The 24,171-nt window shown below is 44.1% G+C and overlaps 1 protein-coding gene across 1 annotated transcript in view; it reads right to left on the reverse strand.

Moving 5' to 3' along the window:
- The window catches only part of KCNK10 (potassium two pore domain channel subfamily K member 10), a 71,517-nt gene that overhangs the window by 24,279 nt on the left and 23,067 nt on the right, over nt 1-24,171 (reverse strand). The window contains exons 2-3 of the mRNA XM_035117643.3: nt 15,484-15,821; nt 2,954-3,071 (exon numbers count right to left, since the gene is read on the reverse strand). Coding sequence (XP_034973534.2) covers nt 2,954-3,071; nt 15,484-15,821 — 456 coding nt within the window. The remainder of the gene's footprint in view (nt 1-2,953; nt 3,072-15,483; nt 15,822-24,171) is intronic.

The following is a 24,171-nucleotide window of genomic DNA, read 5'->3' on the forward strand; positions in this document are numbered from 1 at the left end:
GGCTTTCGTAGCAGTGGTACCCCAGGTATGGGATGCCCTGCCTACAAAGAGGTTCACCTGGTGACTGCAATCCAGACAAATTTATTCACCCAGACATTTTAATTTCTTGCAATAAGGATTTGGAACAACATTGACTTGATTGTCAGTGCTATGTAAGGAGCTTTGCAAGGTCTCTCTTTCATAGTGCTTTTGCCAAGGGCTTCCTGAGCTCTGAAAATCAGCTGATTGTTCAGTTTTGCAAAGCACCATATCGTATAGCACAGGCATCCCCAAGCTGCGGCCCTCCAGATGTTTCGGCCTACAACTCCCATGATCCCTAGCTAACAGGACCAGTGGTCAGGGATGATGGGAACTGTAGTCCAAAACATCTGGATGGCCGAAGTTTGGGGGTGCCTGGTATAGCACTTTGCAAGGAGCTTCAAAAGACTTGGCACTCAGCTGACTGTTGGGGCTTGCAAAGTCCTGTATACACAGAACTTTACATTGGGCTTTACTGGTGCTGCCGATCAGCTGACTGCCTGTGCCTGTAAACCCCCTTTTGGTTGTGTCAGATCTCTTCACCTGCCCCACATGTGACATCATATACGATGACAGATGGGTGTCAGTTAGCCAAATGGCTTCTTGGGTCAAATGGGGAGGCCTGGTAGGCCTATCTAGATTTGCAGGTTGGAGGTTTCCCATATATATATATATATATATATATATATATATATTCTAGTTACCTATAGCTGCAGACAATTTAATCCAACAGATGTTCATTGATATCAATGTACTGCCACTTAGACTTCATTGCTTCATTATCTGTTGCACTGGGCTTCCTCAACTCACCCCTTTTCATTGAAACAAGAGGCAGAAATTAAAAGTATAGTTACGGCACCAAAGTTCAGACCATTTTACTGCCTACTCCATTAAAATCCATTTCATTTCAGCGGTTTGCAGCCTGGCAATAAAAATGCACTTTCACATCGGAAACATGCCACCCATGTACAGAGATCAGACCAAAAATGAATTATTCAGACCCAGAAACAAGCAGAACAAAGGATAAGCTTTTTAGATTAGATCTGCCATGCACCCTGCAAAAGACTCTAGTATCCCTCTGTCCCTCCATCACTCTCCTCACACACACACTTCTTAAATGGATTAGCGCCAGCATTTCCCTTCAACACTACATCTGAATGGATACTACATCATGGCGTAGTAGTAGTAGTAGAGAGGCACTGTGGGGCAAAATGAGCCAATGATTGCTTTGATGTCCTCAGAAGTGTTCTATTCAGGAAGCACAGCCCTAACCCTGAATAGGTGCTGCCCTAAGTGATGTCAGTAACCATCACAACAACATCAAATTCCCTAGATTCCCTCTGATTGGATTGAACTGGATCACCCATGTGAGTAAAGCAAGAGAGAGAAAGCAGCCCTAACAAAGGGTGGTGGGTGGACTCTGGCAGAATATCAGCAGCTAGGAGAAATAATATGACTAGAACAGGGCCAGATCCATCAGGGCTCCTCTTAGCATCCCGGCTCCTCAGAAGGTCTGCATGCATAGGATCCCCCTTGTTGGGAATGTTGCATGACTATACACAGCAAGATCAGCCATGCAGCTCTTCGCCCAATGAATAGGTGGACCCTATCCTCACATATAATGCTGCAGTCCATTTGCATTTTGATCCAGAAGCTGAGCTTCCTATGAACTTGATCTCTTATCATTTCAATATTAATTTTAATTGAGATATTTATATTTTTTATTTTACCCCCTTAATAACCACCTCATAACCCAGAGCCAAAACAGAGAGCACCATCTGCGTTAACATCAGTAGCACAATTGTAAGATGACAAGAGTTGGATTACGACCTATGCTATTATTTTCTGTTTGTTCTCTCTCACTCTTGTGTTGATGTCATTGTTAAGTTCAGAATGCAGGTTGAAGTTTCAGCCCCTGGAGAAATGCACTCTGCTCATTTTTCCAAGAGCCAAGAACGTGCATTTGGCACTCTGGTTTTCAATCTCTGCAGCTACCTACAATTCAATAAACATTTACCTGCAGATGTGTGAATTGTTAACTCAAACCTTGGCTTAGCTGTCATCCCGTGCTGACCTAGGAAGCCCAGGAGGGGAGAAAAGCAGGTGTAACCTCCTTGCCAGGAAGAAGAAGAAGAAGAAGAAGAAGAAGAAGAAGAAGAAGAAGAAGAAGAAGAAGAAGAAGAAGAAGAAGAGGAGGAGGAGGAGGAGGAGGAGGAGGAGGAGGAGGAGGAGGAGGAGGAGGAGGAGGAGGAGGAGGAGGAGGAGTTTGGATTGATATCCCGTTTTATCACTACCCTAAGGAGTCTCAAAGCGGCTAACATTCTCCTTTCCCTTCCTCCCCCACAACAAACACTCTGTGAGGTGAGTGGGGATGAGAGACTTCAAAGAAGTGTGACTAGCCAAAGGTCACCCAGCAGCTGTATGTGGAGGAGCAGAGACGCGAACCCAGTTCACCAGATTATGAGTCTACCACTCTTAACCACTACACCACACTGGCTCTCAAGGAGCTGGTACATTCTCTTGGATATGCAAACCAATACATGGTTAGGGAGATTCCAATAATAAGACCAGAGGGGGGAAGAGCTGCTCTTTAGGGCCCCATGGGGTTCCTATTGCCATGTGTCCAAACAACTCACTTATCAATCACAGCTTTGCCTTCACTCATTAGCTAAAATACTGACAGCCAAGAGTAGCCAGCAAGCTCACGTCACATAAATTGCTTAGAAAGCTACCTCCACACTTTGCTTCATAACTTTCTTTCTAGAAGGACCAGACTGCTGCTTTAAAAGAAAGAAAGAAACCAAAGTATCTGGGGTGCCTGCCCCTATTTTCCATGCAGAAACTGATCAGGATTGTTTGCCTACATGAACAGCCCTATAAAACCCCCAATCTTTTCCATCTCTGCCTCCACCTTAAATACTATATAAATGCATACCTATAGTTGTGATGACGGTTCCAGCGAAGAAAAAGGCACTTCCGATGTCCCAGTGACTGCTGCTGTTAACGGGATCTCCGACAGGATTGACTCCAGCACTGGTAGCATTAATGAGCCTCTGGGGAAAAAAATCAACAGTAAAATTAACCCGCAAAATACTTTATTGTGAAATACAGCACAGCTGGAACTGGACTTCAATGGAAGCTTAAGAACTAGGAAACTGCTTCTATCAGGTCAGACCTATTGTCCATTTTACCGCTGCTTTAACTGACAGTGGCTCTTCAGTATAGGTATTTCCCATCACCCAGGACCTTCTCAACGCAGTGCATGTGTACTGCCACTGAGCTATGCTCCTCTCACCTGTTATCCAAAGCTCACTAAGGAAATGTGCAGCATAGAGATCTGAACAGACACACTCAGAAAGCACAGTAATGCCTTCATCTCATTCATATCTAATCACCACAAACCATTTAAATCACCACAAAACATTTGTACAGCATTCCAAGCACTTGATGCACATTATCTCAACAGCCCAGTAAAACAAGCCAGCATTACTACTGCAAATGGGGAAGAGAGAGTTGAATCAGACATGCTGAAGACCACAGGTAAAATGCTTACTTGCCTAAGCATTCAATGTCTATCCTGCCATGTTTAAATGCACTTGTTGTGTTCATCTTCCTAGTTGCATAGAGCAGTGGTAGCCAATGTAGTAACCCTCCAAATATTGTGGAATACAACTCCCATCATCCCTGACCATTGACCATGTCATGAATGCAACCTGGGATCAGAGAGGGAAAGCACAGAGCCCATGGCATTGGCACCAGTTGTCGAAATCTATTAAATTCATTTATTCAAGAGCTCTCAGTCACACAAGCTGCATAGGGATAGAGTTACCAAAGGCAGTTGCTATGTCTAACTAGTTGGCTGGTCTAGCAGAACAGGTGGATTTATGAAGCGGGCTTCACCCTGCTCTTTGGGGGGTGCTACTCTCATGTTTTAAGTCCTGCTTCTTTAAGGTAACCATTAGCAACCATTCCTCTTTGCTAATGTTGCATAGGGCGTACATCCATCTTCATTCATACGAAATAGTAATATTACATGAGCAAATTCACAAAATCTTTGGACTTGTGTTTTTTTCAAAATAATAATAATAATATCTGAATTGTGATGGTGCATGAAAACCATGCTAGCTACATCAAATGGAAGTTGTAATCCGCAACATCTAGAAGGTATCACATTGGCATTAAGAAACTATGATTCTCTGGCTCACAAAAGAAATGACTATTTCCCCACGGCAAGTGCATTCGGGTGGGAGCGATTGGCAGAGGATTGTTTACATGGGAAAGCCTTTATCACCTGTCTCTAAGGTTTCACAGCCTCTTAGGTTTGGCCCTGAGGCTGAGGGAATGGTGGCTTCCTGCAAGTGATGTAGGATTAATGCTCAGGTTGCTTTGCAGCTTAAGCAACCCACGAAACCTGACAAACAAAAGCAAAAGAAAGGCAGCATATCGTTCATGTGTCATCTTAATCTTCAGGAAGATTAAGATGAGCAACTCAGCAAAGAAATGTCTCTGCCCCGCGTTGAAAGACCATCAGAGAGAAGAGGCAAAATAAGCCTCCCTTGGTAGGGGCTTCCAAAGTCTTGGCATAGAGACAAAGGAGGGCCTCCTGTCCATTCTAACCAAGTACAACTCTGGTGCTGAAACAATGTGGAGAGCCAGGGCGGGGATCTCTGTGTGCAGCATGGCTCGTGTTGGTCAAAATTATCCAAAGCCCCAAATCATTTAAATACCTCTGGTTATTTAATTATCTTTGAATATTTAATTACCCTAAAATCTAGATACTTAAACAGGGAAAAGAGAAGTTGGGAAATGTTAACAGCATAGCTAAAATATAGAGGAAGGGGACTAGGATGTCTTTCTCCTACGTTCCCAGTAGTGTCAGGGAAAAATTTGTTTGCTACATAGCAGAATCTCAGAGTGCAGAGAGCATTCTGTTTATTTACCCGGAAGAGCATAAATCAGCATAATTGACACCTCGACGTGACAGGCAGGCCACCTCAACTGGTGTTATTTGTGCCAGAGGATGTGTCGCCTTCTCCATTCCAGAGGCAGCACCGTATGCGGCATGACCCAGAGTACGAGAACCACATCTGTGGTTCGCCCAGCCTAACTTAAACATGCTCGGCCAAAGGTGTGCAGTGCACCTCCAGGAACAAGTTGCCTGAAAGCAGTGCACCCCAGACAAAGGCTGCTTTGGCATTCTGCTTGCGACATGACAGCGTTTTTCACTTCATGAATTTAGAGGGGAAAGCTTTACAACTAAACGGACCAGTGTGTGCTTGTTGAACAAGGAACCCTTTTCAGCCCACGGGCTGCATTTTCTCATGCACAACCTTCCAGGGGTGGGTGGGGCCAAAGACATTAGCGGGTGAAGCCATGGATGCAGCCCTTGCTTTTGCATGATAGGCTACATTCCAGGCACCAGAGGTTTCTACAACCCTACCCCATCTTTCCATCTCCCAAGCAAGAGGCATTATCACGGTTCAAAGTCACATTCCAACCAGAGCCAATTTGGGAGGTTCAGAAAGTGTGCAGGGGGAGGTAGAAGTCCTTGTGCAGGGCTTCCACATATGGGGCTCCTGAGAAGAATCCTACCCTGAATACCAGGGGTGGCCTGGAGGGAGTCCCGAGGCATAGACAGAGTGGTTTGAAGGGTTTCCAGTCTGAGGCTCCCATCTGTTGTCTGATTTGATCTTTTCTACAAAAGTAATGTGGGGTCATTGTTGTTTTTAATTATTCTTCTGAAACAGACTTTGTGTGTATTACTCACTGTGCAAATGGCTCTGTGTAGGAAGATAGGGGCGGTGGGGGGCGGGCTGCCCCGAGCGGCGGGCTCCAAGGGGTGCCATCCCGGGCGCCCGCCCCACCCCCAAAATGCGTGCCCTGCCCCCAGAATGCGTACCACACCCCTCCGGGAGGAGCGCCATTTCCCCGGGAGGCATGCCACAGCTCTGGAATGTGTGCCCCGCCCCTCCGGGAGGTGCGCCCCAGCCCCAGAACAGGCGCCAGCCCCGCCCCCGGTGCTGGAGTATGAAGCTCCGCCACTGGATGCAGGGCTGTCTTAAGCATATGCAGTGCCAGGGTGCAAAGATCCACCTGGCGCCCTCCCCCCCCAGTTGCTCAATCCCAGGTGCACAGGAGGGCGGAGCAGACAGGCCACCTCAGTGTCTCACTGGCTCGGTCGCCCCAAACTCATGGCGCAGCGCCACTGGTAGCAGAAGAGTCCGCCGTGGTGCTCCGACCAACATGCGGGCTCTTACCTGACTCAACTCTTGGGCCCCGGCCTCTTGGCCTGGCGCCCCTGAGAGCCCAGAGGCCAAGTGCCCCGCACCCCTAGTGCCTATGGGTAAGACGGCCCTGTATGGATGTTTCTTGTTGTATCAGTATCATGCAAGCTTTTTTTTTTTAATGTTCACACAACATTGTTATCATCAAAATGCCAGCTCATATCACATACTCCAAGAAAACCAACCCTTTTCTGATAGCTCAGTGACCCATTTACAATATTAAACCCCCAACTGGAAGCACCCTTACTCCCAAGGAAGTGTGTACAGGATTGCAAGATACTTTCTTTGAACTTTCTCTAATTCTGTGTAGGAGAAATGTTAGGGGGGAACTTAAATGGTGGAAGATGACAAAAGGAGCCTAATTGGCTATGATTACAGTGACTGATTTGTAAGTCTAAATGAGACCCCAAATTGCTCATCTTTCTTGCTAATAGACTCCTGGCTAATCCATAAATATTCTGTCAAACACAGAACAAGTCACCAGCTTGAAGGTCTAAGAGAAGATGGAAAGGGGCTGCAGAATTACGATGATCAAGAAGCTTTTTAATAAAGTTATAGTCCCAGACACTGAAAACATGTACAGAATAAGATCAGTGATCCATTTAGCTCAGCATTTTCCACACTGATTAGCATACGTTCTCAACAATTTCAGAAAGGAGTCCTTTCCAGCCCTACCTAGAGATGCTAGGAATTGAACCTTTTGTGTACAAAGCATGTCTTCTTCATTTTCTTCCACAGGCATACACGCACGCAGGCACTGCTACGACCGGTCGCTGTTAAGGGGCTGGAAAGGAATTTCCCTGCTTTGGCAGGTTTTGCCTTTCCCGTAGCAATTCGTCACAACTTTGGCGGATGCAGGCCTTGGGCGGAATCCTTTAGTCATTTACATAAAGGGGAGGGGTGGGGGGCGGTGACCCTCCGCCCTGTTGCGGCGGCGATAACAGTTGAGTCCATAAGTGACTGTGGAGGTCAATTCTGAATCCACACGTCCTTCCACAATGGGGCGGCGGGGGGGGGGGGGTAATCAAAGAACCAACCAGAACAAAACATGAAAACTACCTGTGAAATTTGCACTCCATTCATTAAACTTTGGTCCCTTTTTATGGATTCCGCCCCACCCAAGTCCAGAACATGCTGGGGGAAGGGTTGCCAACCTTTTTGGGTGCATGGCTACATTTGCAAACCAGGACAAAAGACAGGGGGAAGGGACCCTGTGGGTACCAGGGGAGATCTCTTTAAGTGCATGCGCATCCAAAGGCAACACTTTGGTAACCCTTGCTCTGGAGTAGGCTTCCTCAACCTCGGCCCTCCAGATGTTTTGAGACTACAATTCTCATCATACCTGACCACTGGTCCTGCTAGCTAGGGATCATGGGAGTTGTAGGCCAAAAACATCTGGAGGGCCGAGGTTGAGGAAGCCTGCTCTGGAGCATACGTGGAAGATGAAAAAGATAAGCTCTCTTCATGCCCGACCCCTGCCAAAAACAGGCAACAGACCCAGAGCTCAAATGAATGGATTCCAAAATCCATTCTACCCTTTTGAATTATTTGGTAGATCACCACTTATCCCTGCTTTTGGGAGACTGCATTGCAACATACATGATTTAAGTTCCTATCTTGTTCTCTGGAATCACTGTCTTCATGAAAAATAAATTAGCTCCTAGCCACACTCTGTAAGAACATCTTTAAAAGAGTGAATGAAGTTGTAAACAGCACTATGGGCCTGCAGAAAGCTTGGTCAATGGCTGTCAGGTGGCATATTCATCGCACAAAGTGATATTCCCTGGTGGCCAATTAATTGCCTGAGTTACTGCCATTGGTGGGGGGGGGATAGGTGATGACCCATCTCAATCCTGCATAATTTTGCCAGCTAATTTCACTGGACATCATGACTCTGTTAAACTGTGGTGTGTGTGCTTTTATTTCTTTTGTGGTTGTTTTTAATACTTGTAGTGATATAACTTACTGTTTTCCCAATAGCTCTTGTTTATTGTGTTTTATGGCCTACTGTAAACTAACCTGGCGAGTTTTAATTCGAGGGCGTACAAAAGCACATTCAATAAAATGAAATAACGAAAGCATGAATCTGTATGATGTGTGGTGAACAACAAAAGTTATTTTATCTGTAGATTGCCTTCAATTCAGAAGATTCCAAATAGGCAACAGTAACCAAGAAAAACAGGATAAAACCGAACAGAAACAAAACTAAGAGAGTGACAGCACCTCACAGGAATGATCTACCCCAAAATGACATGTTAAAAGTTTTATATTACTGTACTTCTGCAAGGAGCTTGGACTTGTGGGACTTTCGTAACTGAGGGACAGACTCTACATGAATGCAGAGATGCAGTCCTCTTGGTGATCTTAAGCAGGGTGGAGAAATATATTTCATCCAAGGTATGGGGGCGTGACAAGTTAAAGCCCATGGCTTCAATTGCTATCATCAGAAAGTAACAAGAAGCCAGTGTTGATTCTCAATCACTAGTACAGTATGAGATCCACAGGTGTTAGACGGCAGAATTCTACATTCTATTATTACGCATATTTATGAGGAGTCCTAAAAGGCAGCCCCAGAAAACTATATTGCCATAGTCTACCAGGAAGTTACAAAGGCATGGATGATTAAACTGCACAAGATTAGTGTGATATTGTCCATTTCACAGCATGTAGAATACTAGGTTATTTAAATATCTGAATGCGGAATTAATTCATCCTATTTTGATTCACTTACTTACTTACTTACTTACTTACTTACTTACTTACTTACTTATAATTCAATAATTCTTGGATCCAAAATAGCTTGTGAGAAAAATCTAGCCTCTTGAAAAGCTCTATCCTGCTTTGGTGAGCGAGTATCCCAACTATAAGATGTAAGATGTAAGTGCGGGTGGCGCTGTGGTCTAAACCACTGAGCCTCTAGTCTTGGGCTTGCCGATCAGAAGGTCGGCGGTTCAAATCCCCGCAACGGGGTGAGCTCCCGTTGTTTGGTCCCAGCTCCTGCCAACCTAGCAGTTCAAAAGCATGCCAGTGGAAGGAGATAAATATGTTTTGCTGCAGCAGGATGGTAAAGGGCGTTTCTGTGCACTCTAGCTTCTTTCACGGTGTCCTGCTGCGCCAGAAGCGGTTTATAGTCATGCTGGCCACATGACCCAGAAATCTGTCTGTGGACAAGCGCCAGCTCCCTTGGCCTGAAAGTAAGATGAGTGCTGCAACCCCATGGTCGCCTTTGACTGGACTTAACCGTCCAGGGGTCCTTTACCTTTACCTTACCTGTAAGATGCCACTTTAAGTGAGGCAAAATATTTGTGGAAATAATAGGGGGAGGGGTCCCACTTTTTATGTAAGAAATGTGGGGTGTGTGTGTGAAAGAGTCTTATGAATTATAATAGAACAGTTTTCTCTCCTCGCCACCAATTGCCCTAACCAAATTCTAGCAAACTAGCAAGAAATCCTGTTATAGTAAATGTGCTGTTGATTATAATTTCCAAACATTTAGTAAATGTGTAATGGGCTCTAATGCTGATCACACTCAAATTTGTAGAATATGTTCAAAGGCTGTGCCAGCGGCAGATGGTGGAGATGGTGGAGGGGCTGCTTTGCCCACCTGACCTCCATCCGGCTGAGTCACTGCAACACACTGAGATGGAGAGGAGGTTTGCAAAGTGCAAGTGTGCCATCAGGAATGCCAGATTGGCTCCACCAGTCAGTTTACACCGCGCAAACTTCACTATGTCATCTGCTGTTAAGCTATGGTCTTTCTCTACCCAACCTCTTAGGAATGCAGGACAGCCCTTTTGGTAGTGGTACCTTCTCTTTCAGATCACCTCTGAATTAAAGCAGACACTGACTGGCATTCTGACAACTGCTATTTATATATTCTCTCCGGCCCTTGCCGGACATGGATACCAGTTGTTCATAAAAACTGATGTGCCCGTTTTGGCATAAAGTTGATGTTACTTCATTTATTCTGCATACCGTATAAATTTTAGGAATAGGGAATTAGGAATCAGGAATAATTTTATTGGCCAAGTACCAACATACTTGGAATTTTGCTTCGGCTACATTGCAATGTAAACGTACCTTATACGAACGCTGTTCCACTCACAATACAATAGCATACTTAGCTTCAGCAAGATGGTGGCCTTGTGTGCCTTCAGACTGTACCCTGGGACTTATAATGAGGTCAGAATTGTTGTAATCTGCCATGGCACAGCTGACCGGGGCTGATGGGAGTAGTACTCTGGTTGTAAGTAAGGAGGCAAGCAAGTGGGGGCTGGCTGATGGGTGCCCCATTCGCCCTAATGGAGCATCCTCCGCTGACTTAAATCGTTCCTGCCACACACTGAATCTGTTCCATGGGAGCATTCAATTGCAGAATAAAAGGAATCAGGCACTGCCATTGGGAGAGTCGTGAACCAAGTATCCAACAGAATAGGGCCTTCTGGTGGTTCCTTCACTGCGAGAAGTGAAGCTACAGGGAACCAGGCAGAGGGTCTTCTCAGTAGTGGCACCCCCCTGCGGAACGCCCTCCCTCCAGGTGTCAAGGAGATAAAGAACTACACAACTTTTAGAAGACATCTAAAGGTAGCCCTGTTTAGGGAAGTTTTTAATATTTGATGTTTTGTCACAAATTATTATTATTATCATTATTATTATTATTATTACATTGCAAGTAAGTCACACTTTAATTCGCATTGTTCTTGCCTAGATGTAGCTCTGAAGGCCGTGTCCAAGGAAGATGCTCCACTGGGTCTCTATCATTCTGCACACAATTTCTTTTTTTACAGGCAGGTCAACACTTGCTGCAATGCAGTAAGATCCTTTGCCAGCTGTAGGGGAAGCATTATTTTTAAAAATCCACATGGAGGTATGAGAGGATAATGCTATAACCCTTTAGCAACAGTACTCTTTAAAAAAAGCCACCCTCTACCTTCTGACCTTCTGACCTCTTTACTTACAACCAACGTTTTGGGGAAAGTTTATGTTTAAAATATGTGCTTCTGTGTAGATATCTTTACCCACTTCCCAGCACCTAAGCAAAAAAATCAAAAATCCTTTACCAGCAAAAAATCCATTCCAATACCGTGCACTTGCTGGCCGTAAGCCATTTGATACGATAAGCAGCTAAACCTATTTAATTTACTTTTCAGAAACGATTCCCGTTCGAGCCAATGAAACGCCTAAGGACAAAAGTTAATTCCCCTGCGGAAAAGCTTGCTTAGAATACCTGGCTTGTACGCTGACAAAGCCGGCCTGCTCATTAGCTCCGCGATCATTCATTACCTCAACTGAGGTTAAAGGATAAGAGAGAAAAGGAACAAAAATGCGCCACGGCTGGGCAAAAGCAGACCGACCACAGCACACAGCACAGGAGGCAATAACGCATGACAAAAGGGAGAGAGAAAACCCAGTTGCCGCTCAGGAGAAAAGAGCCACTGACATTCACACGAAGGTTCGGGGCAAGAGTCTCCAGCCTTTGCAGGCCCAGAACTTACCTTTCACTTAACCTTCAGTGTGTGAGTGTGTGTGTGTATGTGTACATGTACATTTTCATGACATCTCCCTAGCTGTTAAGTTCCACGTTATAGCTGAGCTTTCAGACAGCACAAAAGCCACTTCTGGAACAATAGAGGAATACTTTGCAAGCTTAGTACTCATTTCCAGAAATAATCCATAACATACATGTGGAAACAGCTAGGGAAACATAGTGAAAATGGAATGAAGTAGCATGTGAATGCAGCCTGTGTCTTATGCCTTTCTCTTCCTCAATTGCTCCCCTCCCACCTCTTCTCTCTTTCTCGGTCTCTGTTTCTCTCTCCCCTCTCGCCCTCTCTCCTTCATCATTTCCACTTGTGTTTCTTGCTTTCTCTCTTTCTGAAAAAATGTGTTGGTGCAATTGATGGAGGTCAGCTTCAAGTAAGGTGATGTGCAGTTTGGACTTACAACCCACCAGCAGAACAGCAGAGACAAACCCCAGGTACACACGCTCCACTTCTGCATTAGCAGCATTTGCAGGTCATGGAAACCCACGGCGAATGGTTTAGCATGAACCCGTAGGTGGCTTTTCTGCTTTGCTCTTCCCCCAGCACAAGAGGGGTATCAATTTATTTTTTATCAGATAACTTCATTCATTCATTCATTCATTCATTCATTCATTACATTTCTAGCCTGCCTTTCTCCAAGGAGCTCCTCCCCATTTTATCCTCAAAACAACCCTCTGTGGCAGGCTAGGCTGAGAGACTGTGACTGGCCCAATGGAGGAGATTCAAGCATGGGGGGGGCATAAGAAAGGGATAGGGAGCCCGCTAATGCAAAACTGGCTCTTTTTTATATATTCTACAGGCCTCTGGAACTCCCAAAATGCTCTAAAAATGGCCAGCTGGCAACCATAATGGCTTGATGACCTACTTTGCACAAGCAAAACCAGAACTGACCTTTCAGGGAATAAATATTTCACTGAGAATGGACAGAACAGTGTGGGAATGGACAGTGGTGTGGGTTTCACACCACTGACTTTTGGCAGAGAGCAGAATGTCTTTACCCCTCTCCTACACAACTCTGGTGTAGGTGCAATCACATTTTGGCCAAACTCCTAAAGGTGCAGAATATTAGTAGGCAGTCTTCTACCCTGGGGGTCAAAATCCCAATCTCTCTTCTTCTTTTTTAATAAAAATGTGTCCCCCTCATGTCTCTTGAAACTTCCCCATTCACAATTCTCATTGGACCAGTCCTGGTCTTTCAGCCTAACCTCTCTCATAGGGTTGTTGGAAGGATAAAATGGGGAAGAAAAGAGCCTTGTGTGCTACCTTGAGCTCCTTGGAGGAAAGGTGGGATAAAAATGTAATAAATAAGTGCATAGTGGGGCACTGAACCCATCCATAGCCTACCTTACCTCCAAGTTTATTTTATTTGTACAAAGGTGTCTTACAATTAAAAGAGCTAAAGTTCCCAGAGTGTTGTAACAATCCCCCTTCACAGGGTTTTGGGGGAATTGTAGTCCTGTGAGGGGAATGGGGGGTCTCCTAATAACTCTCAGCACTACATAACTACAGCTCACATGATTTTTTGGGAGGGGGGAAGCCATAGTGCTTTAAATGTATGGTGTGAATGTAGCCTGAGCCAGAGATCATAGTCCACATGCTAGTAGGGAGAAGTAAAACGAACACAATCTGCTCATGCAGGATAAAGCATGCATACTGCAACATGTGAAAGAGGTCAGTGAATTTCCAAAATCTTCATTTTCTTTGAAATTCAACTAAAAACCCCTCTAATTTCTAATTAACAAGCCCTTGTTTTGATCAAGCACACGATCAAGAATACCTCTTTCATACAACTGTACAGGACTAATGAGCAGACCTGCAGCCAGTTCCTTGATGTTTGTAAAAAGAAATATCGCTATGAATGAAAGTGCCACATTAAAAGCAGCAATACCAAGTCCTTTGTTTTCCACACACACAACACAAACAGCATGAGCAGCAACAGAGCCTCCTCCCACCCCCCTCCTGCCCCACATTTACTGACAGGAAAGAAAACCCATTAAACTGCACAGACAAGAATCAGGTCTCCAAGGCCACTCATATAACTCTGGACCCCTGCTTAGTTTGACAAAGAAAGGCTCTGGAAACAAAGTCACCTTTCAACCGAGAACTGCGGCAAGATGGAATCTATTTCATACAGACCAACACACAGCTGTCTGGTGATAACAGTTTGTGATCGCTACCCCATGCATTGAATGCAGATGGAGGGATTAGGCTGGAAGCCTCCACCTATTACCATTGGTTGGTCTCTGTGTGGGCTTTTTAAATCCCTATTTGAAGTCACCTTAAAGGCTGACTTCTGATGCAAGAATTCACACTGTTTCTGGATCCTTGCAAATGAAGTCACATACAAAGTTGATAGGACAGCTGCTCCAAAGCTTATATATGGGCAGATGTGTGTTTTTTTTTTTGCTTGGGGTTTTATTAATAGCTGGCCATCCTGTCAACCCATTTCCTGCTCTCTTTGGCTTCAAACCTGCTGGCTTGCAAGACAGCCAACATGTACTGCCAAGAGGTTTGTTGGTTTAAGTACAACTTCACACTTTATTGGTGTTGCACTTTAATCTGCTCTTCCTCAGCCAAGTGGATCTGGTCATGGATGCTCAGCCGATCAGCTGTTCAGCTGCTGTCTCCAACAACCTGCCCCACCTTTGCTGGCTTGCAAAACGTCTGGCTGGGGGGGTCTCCCTGGGGGGGAGGACAAGCGCATGGATTGCAGGCCGCAGCATGGCCTTTGTTTTATGTAGCCCGCTGCCAGGCCCCCACTAGGCCCCGGGGGGGGGGGCAGATAACCCACAGCAACGCACTTGGGGGCACGGCAAGTGGTTTTTACTTTAAAATTTAGCACCACTACCCCCCCAAATCCCCCCCCCAAATAACCACAAGACAAAAATAAATACCATCCTTCAAAACGTCATGAAATACGCCGGTCACGGGGGGGGGGGGACGGGACACAAACAGAATAGATAATGGATTGGGACACGTGTAAAACAGGGGGACTCTGAGGCTCAGGGGGATCTGAAGGGGGCCTATTACCCTCCATTTGACAGACTAACGCACAGCAACACGTGCAGGGCCAGCTATTCCTAATAAAAACAGAGTCAAAACTGGATGTCATTGTTGTCCATGTTCACATGCTGGCCTTCCTCCCAAACACGCAAACAACAAAACGGCTAAAAGCAATGTCAATACAGATGCATACTATGAAAGATCTCGGCATAAAAGGCTTATTGGAAGAGGAAACATTTTAGGAAACAGTGGCTGGGATCCAATGGATCCACAGCAGCCCCTTCAGGTCACCAGGAAAACCACTCCAGAACTTGTGCAAAAAGATGCTTTCAGATCACACCTCAAGTAAAAGCACACTTTGAGCATGGCACATTCTCATTAACCATAATTTTAACAAGCCACAGTTTTCAGCTTCAGGCATGACGGAAAGCCACACTTCACTTAAAACCAAAGGCAGGTGCTTTTGATTTCATTCCTATGGTCATAAAACTGAAGAAATTGGGGGGTGGGGAGCACCCAAGCCCAATGCTTGCTGTAGTTCATTTTCACAGTGGTGAACCATGATTTCCCATAACTTCAAATTTAGATGGCAGTGTCATTGAGTTTCATTAGTATGTCCCCTCTAGTTTTCTCACCTTAATCAATTCCTCCAACTCCTGTTGAGATACGCATTTGTTCTCCAGAAGGAAATCTGCCTTGTCGTTGGCTGTTCTGTCCTTCTGCCTGCTTTCTTCTGGCTGCTCCAGGGCACGAAACACAAGCCCCCCGGTGACCAGGTAGGCCACAACCACAAAGAAGATGGCCACCACCGTTTTCCACTTCATGACCGTCTGCAAACCCTGTGATGGGGCTTCCATGCTGGCGATCACAGTTGCCCGGGGGGACGAAATAGAGAGTCGTGGCCCCGGATTGTGTGCCTTAGTCTTATTGCTCTCAGGTTCACGCGCCAAGGGAACAGCTGCTGGAACAGTCACTAAACAAAACAAAAAAGCAAATCAGGATGTTAAAATCTCTGCTTGATAACAAGAGTTTGGTTTTCTTTTAGATTTATAGTCCTGAGGCCCTCCTGACTGCATTGCGACCTATCAAAAATTCAGCTGGCTTGGGATTCAGAGGGGACTCTATTCTGTTGCATCACCCATTCTATGGAATGAGCTCCCTATGGACCAACACCATAGGGACCAAAAATGGGATGTTTTCACAGATTTAAAGATCTTTCTGTTTGCCTTGGAATTTCCTCGCTGTTGATAATGAATTCTGGCTGCTGCAGTTGCTGGAATTTTGTGTTCTGGCCTGGATGTATTCATTGTTGATATTTATTTTAATGGCTTTTATGCCTACGGTGAACCACCTTTGAAGATTTATAAATGAAAAGTGGTATATAAGTTTTTAAAACAAGCAAATAAATAAAATTATTATAACCAGGATATTGTGCAGCCTGAAATGGAGAAGCAAATGGCACCACTGTCCTCCACAACAATGTCAAGGCACAAAGCATTTATCCAATATTAGACGTATTCAGAGCAGACTCATTAAAATTAGTGAACATTACTAATTTGGCTCCATTAGTTTCAATGGGTTGATTACAATCTATAATGCCTCAAACCGGTCAAGCCATTCTGGTACCTGAAGCAGAAAATCCCATAAACATATCTCCTGCTCCCTGGCACAAAGAATACACTAATGATATTGTTCCATGTATAAGACGCCCCCATATATGACGCCCCCTATTTTGGGGGACTCCAATTAAGAAATCATCTCTCAGCGCTACCTGTGTATGAGGCGAGCCACAATTCTAAACCTAATTTTTGGGTTAAAAAAACCTAGTCTTATACACAGAAAAATATGGTAGTTTGTTTGTTTATGTGTGTGTGTTTGGGAGCATTTATACCCTGCCTACTAATTGAAGTCCATAAATAATAACTTGCTGTCTTTTCATGGCAAGCAAAATCAGCTGCCAGAGGTGACTGCCTCACTCTGCCTAACTATAGGGCCAGCCCTGGTGTTACTTGTCTGTTAACTGTATGGCTGAAAACCCTATAACAATGATCCTAGACTTTTGCCCAGCAACTGCTGTTTTTAAAAGTGGAACTTGGCATGAATTTTCATTATGTTTTTTATGAGCTTAAGAAGACTTGCTGTTCTATATTCCTACAACACCAGATCTTGTCATCAAGCGTTCCCATCCCTTTCTGTCCACTTGACACACATGGAGCTATCCAAGGTGCTGAACTGCAATCTAGACCTTGCCCTTGCCTTGCTGTGGTTGCCTAAACTGGAACTCTGCTCTTAGATCACGACTCCGCTACTGATGAAGCCGTCCCTCAAAACAGAACATAGTGGCATAAGTTTTTTGAGGTTCATTTCATCAGATGTACAAAGCGTTGTTCCAAGTTGGCAGGCAATACATACACAAGGCGAGGGATTGGGGGTGTGGGGTCACAAGAAGCAAGGTCAGAGGGAAATGAAATGCTAAGAAACAAAAAATGCCCTGTGACCATTATGATCATGTTTAAGGATGCAATCCTGTACACTGAATTAAATGAGATTTACTTCTGAGTAGACAAGTATAGGAATGCAGTGTGGTATTACAGTGACTGTTCACAAGTGTTAACAATAACACAAACATCCTGGCATTAGCAAGCTCAATTATACAGGTAAATGGTTAAAATAAGGGTCGAACTGCAAGCAACTTTTATAAAAGGGGAAACTGAACTGAAAAAGTAGCACCCTGAACTGTTTCCTCATCAAAATCCCACCACATACACCAAGGAAATCAGCGCTGCTTGGAAGGCAGTAGGGATATAGATACCATGACTCACAATGTCTTTCACACAGATTGTGAGATTATTAACTCATTAATATTTAGCAGAATAATGATGCAGAGGGCCAGGAGGGCCATAATAAGGTTACTATCAGAGGCTTGGAATACGAGTCTATGATCTCAGGCCAAAACTTCCTAAGCAACTCTTGGTCCTCTCCTGTAGTTTAATGGATGGAAGTGAGGGAGCAGTGAATTAGTTCAAGTATCTGTCATAAACTCACTAAGTGGCCTCGGGCAAGCAGCTACTGTATTCTCTCAACCCTCAAAGCTAAAATACTTACCTAACTTGCAGAAGTGTTATAAGAACTGCTGAGATAACATATGCAAAAGGCTTTCCGTATTCATATTACTATTTTAACAAAGTTTTCCACAGAGTAGATCCACTGAACTTAGCGGCTCTAACTTAGTCAGGTTCATTAATTTCAATGGGGCTACTATGAGGAAGACATAGTTGGATTACACCCATTGTTATTATTTCTCAATCTGTAAGCGGGAGAACTAAATAGTTACTCAGTTTAGATGTTTAAAGCCTAGCATCCTGCAAATGTTACCTCTGCCTATTTTTCTGATTTTCAAAACAATGCATAAAGATGTACAGGGTGTTCAAAAAGTAACTCTACACCTATGGACATTTACTTACAGTATAGTGTATAGTTACTTTTTGAGCACCTTGTACATAGGATCATGCAACAGAATGAAGGGTGCAGAACCAATCTCTTGGCGAACAGAAGGGTGCCATTTATTTCAATGGGAGATGGGTTGCATCAAGAACACTCACAGGTGTTTCTCATTCACATCAGTATGTCGGGATTGAGGCGCCGACCTGAAGTCATTAGTAACTGTGTTTGATCATTTATAAATTGCAGAGTCTCCAGAAGGATCATATTAGCTCAAGACTTTGAGAGAAATGGTGTCAGAAGTCAAAGGTTAATCTGCACATGTTAGACAATGTTTCCGATAAATGGTGTATGAGAATTCCCTGAAGTGTGACATCATCTTTCAGAGAACCTGCCTTAATGCCTCCCAGGAAAGCAAATGGGTTATTTTTGCAATTTTTTTTCTTTGCATCTTATAAAAGGAGCAGTGTGGTCAGATATTCTATTTATACAGTTCTGTCTCCTTTAAAAATAAATTCCTATTCACCTCAAATTTGGGTGAACTATCATAACAAATATTATATGTTTTGTGCCCTAGCCCAACAGTACCCAGGTAGTGTTTTTGGACTACAAGTTTCATCAGCCCCAACCAGCTTGGTCAGAGAAGATAGGGCTTATAGTCTAAAACTTTTGGAGGACATCATCATTGTCAGCTCCCCATTGTCCTTGCGCCTTCTAACCAAGCACATTTTATTGTCAAAACTCTAGGGTGTGTGGGGTGGATGTAGTGGCTAGAGTGCTGTAGAAAATCCAGGAGACCAGAGTTCAAATCCTCACTTAGCCATGAAGCTCACAGCGTGACCTTGAGCCAGTTACAGTCTCACAGCCCAACCTACTTCACAAGGTTGTTTTGAGGATAAAATGAAGGGGGGGAGGACTGTGTGCAACACTTCAAGCTCCTTCGAGAAAAAGTGGGGGTATAAATGCAGTACTTAAATATATCAATCACCAAGTTTATAGGAAGTCATAGAATCATAGAGTTGGAAGAGACCACAAGGGCCATCCAGTCCAACCCCCTGCCAAGCAGGAAACACCATCAAAGCATTCTTGACATATGCCTGTCAAGCCTCTGCTTAAAGACCTCCAAAGAAGGAGACTCCACCACACTCCTTGGCAGCAAATTCTACTGCCGAACAGCTCTTACTTGTCAGGAAGTTCTTCCTAATGTTTAGGTGGAATCTTCTTTCTTATACAGTAGTTTGAATCCATTGCTCTGTGTCCGCTTCTCTGGAGCAGCAGAAAACAACCTTTCTCCCTCCTCTATATGGCATCCTTTAATAGATTTGAACATGGCTATCATATCACCCCTTAACCTTCTCTTCTCCAGGCTAAACATGCCCAGCTCCCTAAGCTGTTCCTCATAAGGCATCGTTTCCAGGCCTTTGACCATTTTCGTTGCCCTCTTCTGGACACGTTCCAGCTTGTCAGTATCCTTCTTGAACTGTGGTGCCCAGAACTGGACACAGTATTCCAGGTGAGGTCTGACCAGAGCGGAATACAGTGGTACTATTACTTCCCTTGATCTAGATGCTATACTCCTATTGATGCAGCCCAGAATTGCATTGGCTTTTTTAGCTGCTGCATCACACTGTTGACTCATGTCAAGTTTGTGGTCGACCAAGACTCCTAGATCCTTTTCACATGTACTGCTCTCAAGCCAGGTGTCACCCATCCTGTATTTGTGCCTTTCATATATATTTTTGCCCAAGTGTAGTACTTTACATTTCTCCCTGTTAAAATTCATCTTGTTTGCTTTGGCCCAGTTCTCTAATCTGTTAAGGTCTTTTTGAAGTGTGATCCTGTCCTCTGGGATATTAACCACCCCTCCCAATTTGGTATCATCTGCAAACTTGATCAGGATGCCCTCAAACCCATCATCCAAGTCGTTTATAAAGATGTTGAATAAGACTGGGCCCAAGACAGAACCCTGTGGCACCCCACTAGTCACTTCTCTCCAGGATGAAGAGGAGCCATTGATGAGCACCCTTTGGGTTCGGTCAGTCAGCCAGTTACAAATCCACTGAATTGTCTAGCCTGCATTTTACCAGCTTCTTTACAAGAATATCATGGGGCACCTTGTCAAAGGCCTTGCTAAAATCAAGATAGGCTACATCCACAGCGTTCCCTTCATCTACCAGGCTTGTAATTCTGTCAAAAAATGACATCAGATTAGTCTGACATGACTTATTTTTCAGAAACCAGTGCTGACGATCACAGCGTTCCTTTCTAGGTGCTCACAGACCGTTTGCTTAAGAATCTTTCCTGGTATTGATGTCAGGCTGGAAAGTGAGGTGGAAAGATCCTGAAAACTTTTCAATGTACAATAAATAAAGCAAAATGCAATCCATTCACAAAGGCTGTTAAACTCTGAAATATGATTAAAAGCGTCAATAAATTTACCAAGCTTTCCCCCTAACCTGATCCTAATAGCAGTCTATTTCACTGGCATTTGATAATTTTGGGTACAATCTAGCTACCAGCATCAGCAAAAAATTGACATTTTGAGCACTACACCTACACTGATGCTAGCGAGAGTTTTAAAAACACACACACCATTTTTAGTCTGCTCTAGTCAAAATGTGGGCCTAAATGGTAAATAGAATAGCTGAACATATTGGAGGAGGTGGGATGTCCTAGGGCTTGTGAGGCTGCAGCACTGCCTCTTTTCCTTTAAAGTCTAAGTCTTTCTTTGGAACCCTCACCCTAGAGTCTCAACTGCAGGGGGCTACTTGCTGCCATGCTTTGCTTTGGCTGCACATACAGCAACTTGGACCCAGGAGTGATGATGACATTCCATAACTTTGGGGAGGAACTGAACAAGAAAAAACCATGGCTGCCACCAGGAAAGTTAGGAAGCTGACCAAGTTAGACCCTCTAGCTCAGAACTGTCTACATTGAGCAAAAGTAGCTTCCCAGGATTTCAGACTGGGTTCTCTCCCAGCCCCAACTAGATCAGTGTTAGAAACTCAGATATATAAGCTAGGTGCCAACTGGCTTCTTAAACAAAGGTTACAGTCACCAAAATGGAATGTCTAGTTATCAATTTGAGGCAAGACGCCTCTAATGCCTTATTTTTTCAAACAATGGGCTGACTGTGGTTGATTCTTAGTTAAACATCTGGCTAGTTCATATGACAACCTTGGGCTAGGTTAAGAGCTTTGAGAACTTAAAGAAGAAAAGTCGCTTGATCCAGGGGCAGTCCACATATATATTGGCCCATTCTGACCTCTTTTTCTTAATGGCGACTGCATTCTGATTGTACAGATAAAATATAACTGATAGAATTCTACAGGATGGAGCATCAGTGTGTGAAACCAGTCCAGATCCAATGATCCCTAGGCATGCACCTCTGGATGGTGGAGATGTCACGTACCAGCCTGGTGCCCAGGCATCTTCACCTGGTCGCAAGTGGTTGAAAGCCAGGTGCAAAATGCACTTGGCGCCTGGCTAATTTCAAGCACTGCTAGAGATACTAGAGATTGATGCCAAGCAGATGTGCTACAACAGCCCTTCCTACATCCTCCAGCCGAAGCCACTTCCTCACCCCTGCATCAAAACGTCTGAAAAGGGCTACCACTAAGAGTCTGCCTGCTTCCAACCTACATTGAAACTCTTAAATAAGTGTCTGTCTAGAGCCTGACTTCTTCAAGAGGCATCTTCAGAGTCCGCTTTCCCTAGCATGACAGGTTCTCTTGTGTCTGTTTGTTAACTTGTCACGAAAGAGGTTTTAATCTCTCTCATTAAAAGCAATGACAAATCTCAGTTTATGCAACATGCACATTAAATTGGCAGATCCTTGTGCCTCATGGGGGACTCGCCAGTGTTGTGACACAGCCCTTTCCCCCGCGAGATGGTGCCATTTGGGAAAGGTATCTTCCTGTTTGTTTGGAGAGGGCACAGTATAGAAACATTAAGGAACCATGAACAAGCTGCCTTAAATGTCAGCATTTCCTCCTTTACACGTCTAGCTCATTCTAGTTTTAATATTTACGAATTGATTCTCAGCACAAAGTCACCCAAGGCGATGAATAATGAAGAAGGTAAAATAATGCAGTCATAAAAGCAATCACATTTAGAAATGTACTTCACACACACACACACATACAAGATGGTACTAAAAACACAACCACAGAAACTGCAATGTCTGCATCAATTAAAGACCACTAAATGCTGGAGTCAGTGAATGGTCAGAGAGCATCTGAAAGCTACACTATTACAGAAGACAAGAAGTTCTGGATCTGTGGATTGGCAACATCTGGAAACTTCATATAAGGATCAGATGTTGGGTGGTGACCAACTAATGTGTCCTGTCAGCACAAGCATTTACACATTTGCAATAGAAGTTTTCTCCTCCCTGCACATGCCCCTTAATCTGTACAAGAGGTTCTCCCAACATGCCAGAGCAGATTTGGGGAACACACAGGGGGAGGAAAGTGAAGGAAAGTTAAGCTGTGCTAGCATAAATCCTTTCACCGATGGTATGTGTTGGCTGGATACTTATGTAATAAATATTATTTCAGAATCCCGAATTCTAGTAGTATAAGCTAGTGGCACAACTGCAGCTTCCATGCCCACTTGCAGAAATCACTTTACACCAGGAATCGAGAACTTGCCATCCTCCAGACATTGCTGGACTCCAGCTCCTATCAGCCCCAGGCAGCTTGGCCAATGGTCCTGAAAGAGGAGAGCTGTATTCCAGCAACATCTGGAGAGTCAAAGGTTCCCCATTCCCGATTTACACCACAGCCCTCTTCAAGAGTTACAGGCAGCAACATTTGTAGAAAAGGGCTCTAGGGCTGTACCAAAAGAATACTGTAAGTCTTCCCTTCATTCTATCATTCAAATAAGTAGGGGGTGCATGTAAGCTGAACAACACCTTACTACTTCATCCAAAGGAAGGGGGAGATCATTTACTGTAATGTTGAATAATAAAAGCTGCATTTAATATTTCCAGCACCAAAAAAAAAAAAAGTTCAAAGGTAGTCATACAATAATAGAATTATAGAGTTGGAAGGCGTTGCACACTTGTAGTATGCCCCATTGAATACAGTGGGACTTACTTCTGAGCAGCAGACATCAGCAACCTTGCAAGCTATCTTTCCATTATCTGTGGCCTGCGGTGATTTCATAGGTATATAAATGTTTACATATAAAGATGATATACCTCTGACAAGTTAACAGCTATATTATGAAAATTGGGCACTAAAAATGTATCCGTTACATATTATCTGAGGGGAATGGGTGAGAGGTGTCATACAATTGGAACAGGACCAGATGGTCTAAATGTCAGTCCAGCTCTAATTCAATTTCTGTCATCCTTTTATGTACCTAATTTAATCTGAAGGTGACGTGAACTCCAGTTTTAAGCTTCCATAGGAGCAGCTCCTAACAAGACCGAACCCTGCGGATTCTCTTCCAAATTTCCTTTGTTATGAATCTACAATTATGCATCAGTGCAGAGCTGTGGTAACCCACACTCTGTCTGCTGTTTTTATCCTACTCACCAGATGAGGCATGCAAAATATATCCAGGAATTCTTTTCTTTGAAATGCTCAATTGTTGATAGAGAAGAAAAAGGTGGTTGGCTACATTAATAAACACTGAAAGATAGTAATCTATTGAAATATTTACTGTCAGTCAGTTAGGGCTAGCTGCTTGCTCTTCAATTCACAGGGCATAAATGACAACATGCAGGGCAATGCACTTTCTTTTTTCTTGCTCAGTTTGCTTTATGTTGACAAATTGAACCTGCCACATGCCCCTTCAGCAGTGGCTTCCATAGGTGTGATCAGTGGTTGTGACACAGGATTCAGCAAAATTGTTCCTCATTAAACTAGCATAAT

This window comes from Zootoca vivipara, chromosome 1 (assembly GCF_965207765.1).
Source record: "Zootoca vivipara chromosome 1, rZooViv2.hap1.1, whole genome shotgun sequence".
Classification (NCBI taxonomy): Eukaryota; Metazoa; Chordata; class Lepidosauria; order Squamata; family Lacertidae; genus Zootoca; species Zootoca vivipara.